Source organism: Hemiscyllium ocellatum, chromosome 15 (genome assembly GCF_020745735.1).
Source record: "Hemiscyllium ocellatum isolate sHemOce1 chromosome 15, sHemOce1.pat.X.cur, whole genome shotgun sequence".
Lineage (NCBI taxonomy): Eukaryota > Metazoa > Chordata > Chondrichthyes > Orectolobiformes > Hemiscylliidae > Hemiscyllium > Hemiscyllium ocellatum.
The window spans coordinates 57,369,565-57,386,556 of record NC_083415.1 but is presented as its reverse complement, the minus strand read 5'-3'; the positions used below and the strand labels follow the sequence as shown (position 1 = coordinate 57,386,556).

The window sequence follows — 16,992 nt, the reverse complement described above, 5'->3', positions numbered from 1 at the left end:
AAGAGACTGCAAAAATGCATGGTGATGACTCACCACCAACTTTGCAAGAACAACTCTGGATGCTTAGTATATGCTTAGCAACATTCATATCGAGGGCACTGATCTTTTAATAAAACCATTACCAACAAACTGCATTGTTAACTCAAGCCCTTAAATAGTGTTTCTCGCTTTTAGCAAACTTCCTGAAAAACCTTATAGAGTCGAGAGTCAAAGAGACGTACAACACGAAAACAGAGTCTTCGTTCCAACTCGTCCATGCCGACCAGATATCCTAACCTAATCTAGTTCCATTTGCCAGCACTTGGCCCATATTCCTCCAAGTCTTTCCTCTTCATATACTCATCCAGATGCTTTTATAAATGTTGTAATTGTACTGGCCTCCACCACCTACTCTGACAGCTCCACATTTTGGAAATTATGATTGCAAATCTCAAAGTGTTAGAGTGGGGTGCTGGAAAAATACAGCAGGTCAGGCAGCATCCGAGGAGCAGGAGAATTAACGTTTCGGGCAAGAGCCCTTCATCCCGAAACATCGATTCTCCTACTCCTCGGATGCTGCCTGACCTGCTGTGCTTTTCCAGTACCACACGTTCGACTCTGATCTCCAGCATCTGGTGTCCTCATTTTCTCCCAGAGTGTTAGCTCTACCATGTTCTCCCAAGAGAAGGGAGCAGGATGAAGCCATAGCTGTACCTTACAATGGATTCAGGAACCTGGGTGTTAACCATGGAGCTGGCTTGCAGCAAGAGAACAAGACACACGCTTGGATTTCAGAAAAATAAATCAAAATATTCCACATTTCTTTTTATTACTGACCTACAGGAAAACTCTCTCATGGAACTGACAACGAGGGCTACAATCAGGTTACTGGGGTCTCCGGCTGCTGCATTTAAATAGTGTCTACATCATGCATAACGCAGACACAGAACACAGGGATTTTTTCCTGGACCAGTTTGTAGATATATGTCTTGTGCTTGCACCTGCGGGTCCTCCTCAGCACCAAGACACTTGTGTGATAGGGTACACTCATGACGGTGTTGTCAATCAGTCCATCTGGCCCCAGACAGCCCTTGTGCAAGCAGTATGCTTCCATTAGCTTCCTCGGGTATCGTGCTTGATCTTCATTTATTCTACAGTTTGAAAAAGGGAAAGACAAAAAATGACTGAGGAAGAGGTTGACACACCGTGAATGGAATCTGGACTGTTACAATGCTTTAGGTCATTGCGAGTGGAGGGGTTGGAAGAGGTTTGTTTTTTCAAAGTCATGGATTGAAACAGAATCAGCGCACAGTGAGGATTTTTGTGGCCGTGCCAATGACTAATTGGATGCCCTCAGATGGGTGACCACAAGGTAGAAGATTAAAGTTAGCTCTTTTCAGAACACCTTCACCGAAAGAGTGGGGGAAAGCCTGAACTCTCTTCTCAGAGGACAAGGGAGCCAGATCCATTGAAAACATTTTTTTTTAAACCAACATCAGAAGGAGGCATCATGGAATGAAGATGGTAAACAAAGCTGCAGAACAGATCAGCCATTGGAAGCGGCACATTGGGCTGAATGGTCTCCAATTCTTCCTAACCAACATCTGTCTTTTCCCAGCTGAGATGCAATGATCCCAACTGTGATAGTCCTATCACTGTCTTACAGAGCACTCGACAGAACACTGATCAGACCACAGACTTCATGTTTCTGTGATTGAGGAGTGCCTAACTTCATTCATCCATTTGTAGAAATATTTGTCACCATTTTCACAACCTCAGGCATGAATTGTTCCAGTGAACAACTTTGAAAAGCTTCCAGAAACGTTGAGTTCGGAGGCCTGGCTTTCTACCGTTTATGTACAGTCTCATTTTCTCAAAAATGGAAGGAAAAAACAAAGTTAGGAACTATTAATGAGCAGAGATGCTTTGGGGCCCAAACTACAGCCATTGTTCCAAGTGAACAAAGGTATTTTTGGCCAATGGGCCATCTCACTGTCTCCAAGCCAGAGTCTGCCACATTAGGAGTCATCATTCTCTTACTTCCCTCCTCCCCCCACCACGCCCTCCTCCCCCCACCATGCACCCCCACCCCCCACACCAAGGTTTTGAAGATGGAGAGAGTTATTGGGAGATATTAGAGGGGTACCCTCAACGCACGCTCCAATAGCACTGAGAGAACCTGTGGTAGTTCTATTTGGTTTTCTCTTTAAGAATCCATGTTGTAATAGCAGAAATTCCTGCAAAACCAGCCTAGCCTGAGGCTTTCTCCACCTTCTGAAAATAAATCAAACCTTCCCACTTTACTGCTGGTGGCTGACACTACACATATATGACCATACTGTGGTTAGTAAATCAGCCCCTTTCACAAACAGCCCATGCTTTCGGCTTCTCCAGTGTCCAGAGAGCAGGCCTTCAGCTCAATGTGGACTTCACCAGTTTCCTCATTTCCCCTCTCCCCACCTTACCCCAGGTCCAATCTTCCGGCTCAGCACCGTCCTCATGACCTGTCCCACCTGCCAATCTCCTTTTCCACCTATCCACTCCACCCTCCTCTCTGACCTATCACCTCCATCCACCTATTGTATTCTTTGCTACCTTCTCCTTCTCCCACCCCCACCACCATCCCCCATTTATCTCTCCACCCTGCAGGCTCCCTGCCTCCATTCCTGATGAAGGGCTTTTGCCCGAAACATCAATATTCCTGCTCCTCGGATGCTGCCTGACCTGCTGTGCTCTTCTAGCACCATTCTGATCTAAACTCTAGTTTCCAGCATCTGTAGTCCTCACTTTTGCCCAATGTGTCCGGTCAGTCTTTGAAAAGAGCTATCAATTTTGTCCTAGATTTCATATCCACTTCCCACAATGGTTTCCCGTTCATCCAATTCCTCTAATCAAAAAGGTTTTAAATCTGCTTTCACCGCCTGTTTAAACAATACATTTGAACTCTGAATAACTCAATGTGCTGACACGCTCACCTCCCCCTTTGGCTCTTTTGCCAATTACCTTAAACTGGCGTCCTCTGGTTAACAACCCTCTTCCTAGTGAAACGGCTTTATTTAGTTATGCTACCAATGCCATTCATCACTTTGAATTACTCTATTAAAATCATCAGTACTTTTTCCAGAGTCAGGAATTGTCTGTTTTGACAGGAAGAATAGAAAAAACAATACTTAATGGAGAGAGAGAGAGAGATTGCAGAGCTCCAGAAATACAGAAGAATGTTGGCGTTCTCAAGTGCTAAAGGTTACTATGCAGGTACAGCAAATAATTAGGAAAGTTAATAGCATGTTATCATTTATCACAACAGCAAATGAACCCAAAGTAGAGAGATTATGCTTCAATTATATAGAACATTGCTGTATCTGGAATACTGTGCACAATATCAGTCACCTTGTTTAAAAAGTATGCAAATGAATTGGAGACAGTGCAGAGAAGTTTTTTTTAAAAAGTATGTTACATAGAATATAGCTGGATTAGGCAGGTGTCTCATGGGGAGAGATTGGACAGGCTAGGCTTGTATCACTAGGAGTTTTAAAAAAGCAAGAAATGACTTGTTTGAGACATATCTGGTGTTGGGTTGACACGATAGTTGCGAGGAGCAAGTTTCCTCTTACATAGAACTAGGAGTTACTGCTTAAAAACAAAATCAGCAATAATCCAATCAAGAGAGATTTGGTAACGTTTCTTCCCTCTGCCCCCATAGCAGAAGGGCTACGTTTTTGGAATTCTTTAACTGATAAAGGTGACAGTAGGACCTTTTTGTAAAAAAAGGCAGAAGTAGACTCTTGTCAAGAAAGGGAGAGGGGGCAAAGTGTGCAGAGGATACTGAAAGACTACAGAGGGATACAGATCAGTTAAGTGAGTGGGTAAGAGTCTGCAGATGGAGTACAATGAACTGTGAGGTCAGAAGGTAGCAAAGAATACAATAGGTGAAGGGGGGTGGGGATGGAGGTGATAGGTCAGAGGGGAGGGTGGAGTGGATAGGTGGGAAGGGAGATTGGCAGGTGAGACAGGTCATGAGGACGGTGCTGAGCCGGAAGGTTGGACCTGGGGTAAGGTGGGGAGAGGGGAAATGAGGAAACTGGTGAAGTCCACATTGAGCTGAAGGCCTGCTCACTGGACACTGGAGGAGGAGAAAGTGTGTGAGTAAGAATAACAGCAAAATGGATTATTATTTAAATCAAAAATTGCAGCAGCACCTGGCAAAGGAGCAACGCTCCAAAAGCTTGTGATTTCAAATAAACCTATTGGACCTTAACCTGGTGTCATGTGACTCCTGACTTTTAACAAAGAAGCATTGACACAATGGCTTCCTTCTGTAGTGGGACTTCTATTGGGTGTCTAAACTGGAATTTATTCAGAATAAGGATTCTCCTCCCCAACCAGAGAATTGCCTGCACTGAAACATGCTCCACCCTGTTTGAATGGGTTTCCTCCATTGTGAAGAGAATGTGAACGGTCTCCTTTCAGCTGGATTTTATCATGTAGAAAGCATCTCCTTGACTTCTCAAAAGGAGAAGACATTCCCTTGGGTACAAGTTCAGGAATGTCAATGCCGAAGAAGTATTGAAAGACTTTTTAAGGTAGGCTACTGTAAATACTTTACAGCACATGAGGCCATTCAGCCAGCCCAATATGTTTGTGCTAGCTCTTTGAAAGAGCTCTCTAGTTTGATCCACTTGCCTTGCTGTTTCCTTATAGCTCACGTGCTCCAGCATCCTTGGAGGCACTGTATTCCAGATTCCAACAATTGATTTGAAAACTCCTCCCCTTCCCCCTTGGCTTTTTGGGGCAATTATCATTATACCCAAGGAGTGAAATCCAATCAAAATATTCCACCACAATAAGAGAACCATGTCAACCACCTGAAGGAGCTATTTCATCCAATGCCATTGAGTTAACACTGGAATACGGCATTGAGGTAGATGGTAGAAGATCTAGAAAGGTGGAGCAGACTCAAATGTTGCTCCTTCTCGCGTAATTTTTTTTGTCCTATTTTTAAATCAATTTCTCTTGTAAGTACTATTCTTGATTATGCTTGGGCTACTGAACCTTCTCAGGCAAAAAAGTGAGGACTGCGGATGCTGAAGATTAGAGTCAAGAGTGGGGTGCTGGAAAAACACAGGAGGCCAGGTAGCATCCCAGGAGCAGGAGAGTCAATGTTTCGGGCAAAAGCCCTTCATCGAGAGTCATTCCTGATGAAGGGCTTTTGCCCGAAACGTTGATTCCGCTGTTCCTCGGATGCTGCCTGACCCGCTGCTTTTCTAGCACCACACTCTCGATGACTAAATCTTTCACCAGTGAACCTGCTCAGCTTTTTGGCTTCACCTCACCTTCACATTTCTGAGGACGTTTTGCAAGAGGGATCTCGAGAAGAAACAGCCAAAAGGAGCACTATGTGCAACTGTATCTCCACCGTCCCTGCACTCCTAAAACTTTCCCTTCTTCCCAAAAAAATGGCTATCCATTGAAATCGGCTGATTTTTGCAGAGATTGGACTGGAGGGGTTCCTGGTCTTTTTGACTCCATGCTAGAACATTGAGAATCGTAGCTTTGTGGTGACATTAACAGACTGGTGATCCCTGATCTACGCCTAGAGGGGTTCACACCTCACCAAGGAAGCTGACAAAATTAAATTGTTAGCTAAACTTATGGTGACCATTGGAAATAACTAGATTCAATAATATTGTTAAGGTGAGGAAACCTTAAAATCTGTCTGACCCATACAGGGCTCTAGCTCACATGGCCGTGTGGCTGACACTTCCTAGCTCTGTGAAATAGCAGGCCACTAGATTATCAAGGAAGCAACTCACCGATATCTTGTGAGAAGGATAGTAAGGGATGATCATTAAATGCTGGGCCTTACTACTGATGCCAACATCATATGAATGAATCCTACAAAGCACCAGGCCAATTACAATATTGTTTCTTTGCCAGAGGTTGCACACAAAAAGATTAAGGCCGAGTATTACAAGCACAGAATCCCCCTAGAGTATGGAAGTGGGCCATTCAGACTCGAGTCCACACTGACCTTCCAAAGAGCATCCCACCCAGACCCACCCACCACCCCTGTAATCCCCATGGCTAACCCAGCTAGTCTGCTTTTTCCCTGGACCCTGAGCAATTTAGCTTGGCCACTCCACCTCACCCGCACACGTTTGACCAGTTACCTGTATGACCAGGGGGATGTGCTCCTTTCGCCTATCTGTGCTGTGTGCTGGTGATACGTGTTGAACGCTTTCCCGGGTTCAAGGTGCCTTGCACTGCTCATTCCAGAGAGAGGTACCTGGTTGTTCAACTTCCATGAGAGTTCTTTGTTGGAGGGCTCAGCACACAGTTTCTTGGCTCCACTGGATGGATGAACCTTTGAGAGCAGAACAAGACACACAACCCATTCCACCTGCGAGAGAAGAGACAAACACAGCTCCCATTTATTGCCAGTAGCACCACCAATATCTTACTAAGGCTCAAGAGAAGCACTGATCCAAATCGGAACTCAGGAAATGCAAGCGTGTATTGAAAGGACATGACAGGGTGGTGGCAGCAGCTCATTCCTGTAACAGATCTTATGCAACCTGGCTAGTCAAGGCATATCCAAAATGGAGGTAGAATTCTGCACCTATCCGAGTGGGCCAGGCTATAGATTTAACGCTGTCCTGGCTTGTCACATCTCACAAGGTGATTCTTCTGAATTTTTGATATCTGCATAAAATAACTGATTTTTCCTCCCCACATTTGCTCTTACAATGTTCAATTCTGTAGCTCTGGCTCCATTACATCAGCTATCCTCTGCAGATCAGTTCTTCCCTCATCATTCAAGCCCACATTTATCAGCCATCCATTCAACCACCCACATCCCATTCTCTGGAATCTTGACTTCAAAGTTCCCTGCCAATTACCTCTCAATCCTCCTTAAAAAGAAAAAAGGTCTATCATACAGATTTCTGAATCGTCCTTAGATCACACAATTACAGTGATACTAACCACTGGCCAGTTCATTGCCATCGAGATGTTAAAGGTCTCAGCAATTTCCCCAGGTGAACACAGACAAGCCAATCATGCCTTTGTTTTGGAGGTGAGTGGGGAGAGAGGATCCCATGGCGTCCTGGTCAATGTTTAACTGTGAAAAGAGTCAGGAGTCACATGACACCAGGTTATAGTCCAACAGATTTATCTGAAACAAGCTTTCAGAGCACTGCCCCTTCATCATCTCTTGTGATTTCAGACAAACCTATTGGACTATAACCTGGTCTCGTGTGACTTCTGACTTTGTCCATCCCAATCCAACACCGGCACCTCCACACCATAGGTGTAAAGAAACATCACTGAAAATCTGTTTTTAATTTTGTCACAGCTTGCTGTATGACAAGTATGTTGAATTTGCAAAGAATTACTTTGGGACAGCCAAAAGGTGCTACTTAAATCAAAGTTCCTTCCTTGGCAGCATACTGAACTCAACATACCGTATACACTCGAGTAATAGTCGGTCTCAAGTAAAAGTCGACCCCCTATATTTGGCCAAATAACCTGGAAGTTTCCATATATCTCATGTAAAGGTCAAACCTAGTTCTTCACAAATAACAGATCAATGTTTATGAGTCAGTCTGCTGGCCATCACGACCCGCTCCAGCTTTCCAGTCGGCCGGTTGTTCCGCTCTGCTCCCGGTCTTCCAGTCTGCAGGCCGCTGTTTTTCCGGTCTTCCAGTCTGCAGGCTGCTGTTTTCTGCTCCAGGTGTTGAGAATTACCATAATTTGTTGTTTTTTTTCCATTTGAGTTCAGAGATCAGTTGGGCCTCTGCTATCGATATTGTATTAATTTTGATGGGCATGAATTTCAGCCCCTCAAGAATAGTATCCATGTAATAGTCAACTCCATAAATTTAACTTTAAAAAAGTTCCACCATTACTCGAGTATATACAGTATTTGACAATGCAGGTGTGAACTTGTGCGCTCCTTGCTTGTAATGATGGAACACATCCTGTGAAGTTGCACAATTTCTCACCATCAGGTAAAGGGGTCTATAACAGAGAGTGTGCGCTTCTGGCTTTAGATCAGAGATACAGATGCAGATACATGTTAGTAAATTCATTAAACAGAGTGCAGACTCTCCCTGGGTGTGGCACCATCTTATGTTGTTGGTGGTTCAGGACAAGTATTTCAGGTTGGTCGGGGTGGACCAGGCCAACATACGTTTTTGTAAAATAAAAGTTATATTTGTTCCTGGGACACAGCCAACACTGGCAATCCCAAGTTACCCTCAGGGACAAAGAGAGTCAAACACAAGCCAAGCCATGTCGGAGTAAAGTACGTTTCTAAACTTCTTGGACTCTTGTTTACATTTTCATCTAAATACACACCTCCAAAATGAGCAGATGCATTCTATTTGATTCACAAAGGATTGTGAAACAATTGAGTTCAAACGCTAATTGGCCAGAATAACACCATAACAACTGGGCCACCACAGCACTATATAAGAGACTAGGAACGCAATTAGTTCCAGTAACTAGGAACCTGTAGCCTATCAGAACAAAAATATCATCAACTTCTTTTTTGAATAAAGGAAATGATGACTTTTGCCAACGATTTTGCACCACATTGTTAGAGCAAACATGTTAAAACTTGAAAAAAAAGGCATCATGACAGGCTGGGAAACTAATGAATGCTTTACTATTCTTTGTCAAATCCAACTGGTCATCATGTTGTAATTAAACAAGAGGAAACCTGCTTCTCCTAGTACCTTCGAGTGTTCAGAAGGGTGTTAACACCAGCTGTGCTATGTATTTGCATCAAATCAATTTTCGAGGGATTAAATATGAAAAACAGGTGAGCAAACCTTCCCAGAATTGATATTATCTTTGACAAGTTGGGACAAGGAAAAGGCCATTTATGAAGAAACATACCATGTCACAGCAGGATAACACATAGGGTATGTTTACTGCAGACTGCTCAAGTCATCAATGGATAGGAAGTATTGGTGCTACTCCCCAACTCTAAATAAGATGCTACCATCTTCTCCTGAAGACAATGGCAGAATGAGATAAAATACACAACAAAAAGCTGTTTCCACTAACTAACAGTAAAGAGATGAGGAGACACAGATCATGGGTGAAAGATAAAAGGAGAAATGCAAGGAAGAACAATAATTAGCAGTGACTCAGAACTCACTGCCCATGAGAGAGGAGGAAGTGAAGACAATTACTAATATGAAAAAGAACTTAAGTGGGCAGCAGGGGGAAATCAACTTGGAGGGCTAACAAGATAGAACAGGGAAATGGTTTGCTCTACTGTGAGCTGGACCCAGTGTGTCCTTCCATGTCTTAATTACAGGGAGTTGGGATTCAACTACCAATGTAGATGGCTCAAATCAGAAAGTTTCCAGACTCGACTTCATAATGTGTAATCCAGAACACAATTTTCACTGAGGGAGGAGCTGGGGGAGTCGTTGCAGGACACAATCAGTATTGCTAACCCTACAAGCAGAGCACTCAAACAGGCAAAGGCTGAAGTGTGCAGATCTCAGCTTGTCTCAGTCCTCAGGGACTTTGTACCAACTGTTCCAGATATTAGGTAAAAACAATGACTGCAGATGCTGGAAACCAGATTCTGGATTAGTGGTGCTGGAAAAGCACAGCAGTTCAGGCAGCATCCAAGGAGCAGTATATTGATAGGCCCTCTAGCCCATAACACCGCCACCCCCTCCTCGCACTGGGCTGAGACATGCTCATTAAATGCATCCCAACAACTCTGTGGCTAGACTTCCTTATGACTTTTTCACATCAATCTGTTCCAAATCAGGGAGCCTTTTGTGCTGGGCGTACATTTACGAAAACACATTGCAAATGACCAAAACTTATTTTTACTGACATCTGCTATTCTTTAATGGTTATTAAGGAACCTGGCAATCAGACTTTCAATTCCAACCCAAACCTTGGGGAAGTGAAAAAAAAATAACTAACTGCAATACAAAAACAAAATCAACAACTCCCATTGTCATCATGTTTATCTAGACCACAGGATATCCCAAATGCTTTAGGGAAGATTAATCTGTAGCAAGGTGAAAAGTAGCAACTTACTGTACATCGCAAGGCCCCACAAACATGCACACGGATTCATGATTCAACCTTCTGTATTAACTAGCGATGCCTCAAGAACATCGCTGTTCTTCCGCAAAACATGTCATCTATATCCATTTGAAAGATCTACACTTCATCTAAAATACAGGAGCTCTGACCAGAAGCTCTTTTGAAAAAGCCTGGCTAATACACACAAAAAAAAATCAGGAAATTCCCCTTCAACGTGGAAGTCAATCCTTCCAATTCTAGTGACCAGGCTGTTTCCAGTCCAATACTATTTGCTTTATGTGTTTTTTTCAACCACTGACGAAGTTGTCAATTACCTTATGATGATCTTAGTAAACCTAACTCTGTTAAATACAGCAAATGAGGGCGGTTATACAACTGACCCCCGAGCCATATTCAGATTATAGTAAGCAGTCTCCATCCCTTTCCAGACATATTTCTTCTGAGTTGAGTCAGTCATTCACATTAAGTAATGAAATGGTTACCAGGAGCAAATTGGATGCCTACTCAAACTTTCCAAAACCCCCCCAAAATATATCAATCCCTTGCCTTGACTGCTTCTACATTGGAGGAGAAAGTGAGGTCTGCAGATGCTGGAGATCAAAGCTGAAAATGTGTTGCTGAAAAAGCGCAGCAGGTCAGGCAGCATCCAAGGAGCAGGAGATTCTATGTTTCGGGCATAAGTTTTGGACCATTCTTGAAGAAGGGCTTATGCCCGAAACGTCGAATCTCCTGTTCCCTGGATGCTGCCTGACCTGCTGAGCTTTTTCAGCAACACATTTTCAGCTGCTTCTACATCTGATCAACATTAGATCCCTTTCAACACTAAGCTACAAAATGTTACTCTATCAAACTCTTTGAACAAGAAGCCCCGAGTTCAAGTCCTACTGACAGACCTGATGGCCAAGCAAGGCACAGCAAAACAGGGATGAGGATCATTCTTCTGAAGGTGGAGTGTCTTCAGAACTCCTTGTCACAGAGTCAGGGCAGAGTCCTTGTGTATATTTAAGGCTGAGATAGATAGATAGACTCTTGAGCCATCGAGGGTTATAGGGAAAGAGCAGGAAAGTAAACATGAGGATGGTCAGTTCAGCCATGATTCTACTGGATGGAGGAATATGTTCAATGGGCCAAACAGCCTACTTCTGTTCCTATTTATGATCAACCTGCAAATCCTCCCAGATGCTAATGCTCAGAGGTAAGACAGAGCGCGAGAGAGCAACAATCAGTATGTGATGGGAAGAACATTGGAAATATGGATGGTGATGGTAGAGGTGTCATGCTACAACACACATGTCGCTACAGCAATTCAAATTCCAAGTGAGGCACTGCCAACCAAGTTGAGACATCCAGAAGTGTTTCCACATCATCCAAAAGATAGAAATCAGCACATGTGGAACAAAGATCCGTTTGTTCTCTCAGGTTGATGTAAAAGTTATTTTGAAGAGCAGGGAACTAGTATTCTGGTCAATGTTTGTTGCTCAACTAATATTAAAGATATAGTTCACCTGGCATCACATTGCTGATGGTGGGAATACAGTGTGCAAATTGGCTGCCATGTTTTCTACATTACATTCTGCGCGAAAAAGTTGCCCCTTAGGTCCCTTTTATATCTTTCCCCTCTCACCCTAAACCTATGCCCTCTAGTTTTGGACTCCCCCCATCCCAGGGAAAAGGCTTTGTCTACTTATCCTATCCATGCCCCTGATAATTTTGTAAACCTCTAAGGTCACCCCTCAGCCTCTGATGCTCCAGGGAAAACAGCCCCACCCTCTCCCTAAAGCTCAAATCCTCCAACCCTGGCAACATCCTTGTAAATCTTTTCGGAATCCTTTCAAGTTTCACAACATCTTTCCGATAGGAAGGAGACCAGAATTGCATGCAATATTCCAACAGCGGCCTAACCAATGTCCTATACAGCCGCAACATGACATCCCAATTCCTATACTCAATACTTTGACCAATAAAAGAAAGCATACCAATCGACTTCTTCACTATCCTATCTACCTGCGACTCCACTTTCAAGGAGCTATGAACCTGCACTCCAAGGTCTCTTTGTTCAGCAACACCCTTGTACAGTTGAAGCATGACCTCATGACCCCTAAACTCAATCCCCCTACCAATAAACATCAACACACCATATGCCTTCTTAACAACCCTATAAACCTGGGTGGCAACTTTCAGGGATTTATGCACATGGACACCAAGATCTCTCTGTTCATCTACACCGTCAAGAATTGTACCATTAGCCCAGTACTCTGCATTCCTTTATTCCTTCTGAAGTGAACTACGTCACACTTTTCCGCATTAAACTCCATTTGCCACTTCTCAGCCCAGCTCTGCATCTTATCTATGTCCCTCTGTAACCCGCAACATCCTTCGGAACTGTCCACAACTCTACTGACCTTATTACCATCCACAAATTTATTAACCCATCCTTCTATGCCCACATCCAGATTATTTAGGGTAAATGACAAACAGCAGTGATCCCAAAACAGATCATTGCAACACACCACGAGTACCTGAGCTCCAGGATGAACATTTCCCATTAACCACCACCTTCTGTCTTCTTTCAGCTAGCCAATTTCTGATCCAAACCACTAAATCACCTTCAATCCCGAAACTCCGGATTTTGTGTAATGGCCTACCTTACCAAATGCCTTACTGAAGTCCATGTACACCACATCAACCACTTTACCTTCATCCACCTGTTTTGTCACCTTCTCAAAGAACTCAATAAGGTTAGTGAGGTACGACCAACTTTTCTCAAAACCGTGTTGATAATCCCTAATCAAATTATTCCTTTCCAGGTCATTATGAATCCTACCTTTTATAATCTTTTCCAACGCCTTACCCACAACCGAAGTAAGGCTCACTGGCCTATAATTAGCAGGATTGCCCCAACTCCCCTTTTTAAACAAGGGAACAACTTTTGCTATCCTCCAGCCTTGTGGCACTACTCCTGTCGATAATGATGATATAAAGATCGAAGTCAAAGGCTCTGCAATCTCCTTCCTAGCTTCCCAGAGAATCCGAGGATAAATACCATCTGGCCCTGGGGTCTTATCTATTTTCAGATCTTTCAAAATTGCTAAACCTCCTCTTTGCCAACCACAATCACATCTAATCTCGTAGGACCCAAGAGTTGGTGAGATCGAGGAAAAGGCAGTGAGACACAGTGACAGAGATATTACAAAGATATCAAGGTCATTAGTCTTTGGAAGACTCTTCACTAGACAGCAGGGAAAGTTGGGTCAGAGTATTTTTGAGGCCTAGTTAGAGAGAAATTTTGATTAACAAGGATTTGGGGTCAACAGAAACGAAAGCTTCAGCCACCATCAGATCAAATGGCAGAGCAGGTTTGATGGGCCAAATGGCCCAGTGCTGGTCCTGTTGTGTTTGTTTATATGGATTAAGGAAACTAAAAAGTGGACATGGATATTAAAGTTTGCTTTCCATGTTCTCTAGATAGGAGTGACCCTCCAATACTCGTGCTGCCCTCTCTATATGCCCTGACAAGGAGGTGCCTGGTGGTTCAGAGAGTGGTACAGTAGTAACGTGGTAGGTGCTGGCAGATCTCCTTGTCTGGTTATTGGTTAGGTGGCTCCCATCTTCAGTTAGGTAGACCCAGATTTCCACTAAATTGAGGCTCTTATTAAGATCTGTATCTGGAGGCTTCTGTCTGAACTTGCAAATGCTGCACCAGTCCTGACCCACAGCTGCCAAAAACAAGTCAGATAAAACGTGACATCAATTAAGTACTTGCTTATATTGACAATAAAAGAAAGAATGCTGCTTGAAATATGTCACACTGAACTCGAAATATTAACTGTTTCTGTCTCCACTGAAACTGCCAGCCCCACACTGCACCCTATTTTAAATCCCGCAGCACTGCCTGTTCATTGTTCAGATTTCCAGCATCTGCAAAGTTTAGCTTCTTTAAATTGTTTTAAAATTTATTGCAGGCTCGTTAGCCATAGAAAGAGAGGCCAGTGATTTAAGTAAATCAGTGAACCGAGAGACAGATCTGCCAAAACACTGCATTGAAAAGCCTCCAGAAACCTTCACTGCTCCTTTCCCACTTAACGAATCGTATAAACAGGGATATGAAAAAAGTTAGTAACACGAGTGTTTGAAAAATTATTTAAGAGGAAAGTAATTCTGACAAATGAGCAAAAATGAGAATTAGACACGTTCAGATGCAGTCTGTACAAACTACCTGTCTGCTCCCGGCTCAGTTTCTCCATAATTACCTTAAAGTACATTGCTGCTGGTTGCACTGGTGTCTCGTTCCGTCCCTAGTTGCCCTCGCCGTTTCCGAGTTTCCAACCCTGGAGCAGTTTTTAAAAAGCCACTCGCTCCCAAGTGGCTTCCCCCCTCCTGGAAAGCCCCTGTGATCTCTTCCGGCAGCACAGCAGCAGGATACAATAAGAAGGAAGAACCTGAAGCAGAGCCAATAGCAGGGAGGGGTAGAGATATCAAGTTAAACAGTGATCGAATCCCAACCCTAACCATAAAAGGAATTGATGCATGCTGCAGAAATTCCCTTCATCGAACGTGACACACTGTGTGGAGTATCACAGATTTTTTTTCCTCAAGTATTTTAGTTACAAGAACCAGTTTCACTGTGTACTTTAGTTAATACAACTTTAAACATAAATCATTCATGGGATATAGCTTCACTGTCGAGGATAGTATTCATTGCCCATCCCTAATTAGCCAGAGGGCACTTAACAGTCACTAAGAGTCACCAGACTTCAAAAATAAACGCTGCTTTATTCCAATAGATACTACCAGACGTGCTGAGTTTCGCCAGCTATTTATGTTTTTCTCTAAGAGTCAACCTCATTGCCGTGGGTCTGGAGTCACACATAGACCAGACCAGGAAAGCAAGGCAGATTTCCTTCCCCAAAGAATGAAGGAAGTTGTTCTTTTTTTGTCAACAGTTGACAATAGTTATACAGTCACTATTAAACTCTTAACTCCGTATTTTTGCTTCATTATAGGGGAATTAGTTTGGCTCTGTTGCAGCGTGATGCCAACAGTGTGGATTCAATTCCCATCATTGGTTCAAGATTCTCCATCTCAACTCCTACCCTCACCTGAGGGCTGGTGGTCCCTCAGGTTAAATCGCCACTAGTTGCTTATCTCTCTCTAATGAGAGAGCACCCCCTATGGTCTGATAAGTCTATGGCGATGCAATGACTAAATTACTGTTCCACCCTTGATGTTACCCTGGTCTCAGCAATGCCATTGTCTCCTGCTTTCAAATAAGTAAACTTTTGAAAGAAATAGTGACATCTTCTTAATGTCAGCTCAGTGATCGGTTCATCAATAACACTTTGTGCTTCTGAATGACCAGACTGTGAAAGGATCTGACAGGATGGATACTGAAGGAGACTGGAATTAGGGAACACATAAGGAGTCTCTCATTGAAAACAAAGGTGAATTGGCCATGCTAAATTGCCCATAGTGTTAGCTGAAGGGGTAAATGTAGAGGACTGGGTCTGGGTGGGTTGTGCTTTGGCAGGTAGGTGTGGACTTGTTGGGCCGAAGGGCCTGTTTCCGCACTGTAAATAATCTGAAAAAAAGAAGAGGGAGATTTCTGACTTCTGGAGTGTGGACAGTCTTTGGAATGCTGTTCCCCAGACAGTAGGGAAATTGGGGTCATTGAATATTTTTGCCTTTTAATGTTAGCTGCCAAACTATTAAAATATCATGGGTAAATTTGCTGCCACCAATCCTACTTACAAGACAGGAGGGATGATGGCACACGGTCTTCATTAGCAGGTAGGTCAAGTCTTCATAAGCAGTTACTGTTTATTACATAGTACTTAATATCTAGTGATGTTATATCTAACATACACAAACATCAGGCTCGAATGAAGAGTTAGTCAACTTTGCTGCTTTAGTTACATGTTGTTGAACTGAAGAATAACCACTGCAGCATTACTTGGCTTTTCCCAGGATCAGTCCTTTGTGGATATAGAACATAGAACATAGAAGGATACAGCGCAGTACAGGCCCTTCGGCCCTCGATGTTGCGCCGACCAAATCCTACCTAACCTATACTAGCCCAATAACTTCCAAATGCCTATCCAATGCCCGCTTAAATGACCATAAAGAAGGAGAGTTCACCACTGATACGGGCAGGGCATTCCATGAACTCACAACCCGCTGTGTGAAGAATCTACCCAGTACACCATATGCCTTCCTCACAGCACTATTTACCTGGGTGGCAACTTTCAGAGATCTGTGTACATAGACACCAAGATCCCTCTGCTCATCCATACTACCAAGTAGCCTACCATTAGCCCAGTAATCCATCATCTTGTTATTCCTACCAAAGTGAACGACTTCGCACTTAGCTACATTGAATTCCATTTGCCACATTTCCGCCCAGCTCTGCAACTTATCTATATCCCGCTGTAACCTACCACTTCCTTCCTCACTATCCACAACTCCACCGACTTTTGTGTCATCCGCAAACTTGCTTACCCAGCTTTCAAGTCCTTCCTCTAGATCATTTATAAAGATAACAAAAAGCAATGGTCCCAAAACAGATCCTTGTGGTACACCGCTAGTAACTGCAGTGGATGTTATCCTTTGATGTCATTTAACTCTTTCAAGGTCAATTTGTCTTTTGCAACATTTTAAGGCAGTGGTGGATAGATTCCTGTCTGGCAAAAGGCTTGAAGAATTTTGGGAATATGTAGGAAAGTGGAGGTATAGAGTCATAGAGTCATTGAGATGTACAGCATGGAAACAGAACCTTCGGTCCAACCAGTCCATGCCGACCAGATATCCCAACCCAATCTAGTCCCACCTGCCAGCACCTGGCCCATATCCCTCCAAACCCTTCCTATTCATATACCCATCCAGATGCCTTTTAAATGTTGCAATTGTACCAGGCTCCACCACATCCTCTGGCAG

General features: G+C 43.4%; 1 protein-coding gene across 1 annotated transcript; it reads right to left on the bottom strand.

The window, feature by feature from the left end:
- Positions 1–768: 768 nt before the first annotated feature.
- LOC132822802 (interleukin-17D-like) lies at positions 769–14,490 on the bottom strand. Its single transcript, XM_060836155.1, has 3 exons — positions 14,313–14,490; positions 6,150–6,379; positions 769–1,130 (listed from the first exon to the last, which is right to left on the bottom strand). Exons 1-3 carry the CDS (start codon positions 14,322–14,324, stop codon positions 890–892), a joined length of 483 nt encoding a protein of 160 aa, XP_060692138.1. The 5' UTR covers positions 14,325–14,490; the 3' UTR covers positions 769–889.
- Positions 14,491–16,992: the final 2,502 nt, after the last annotated feature.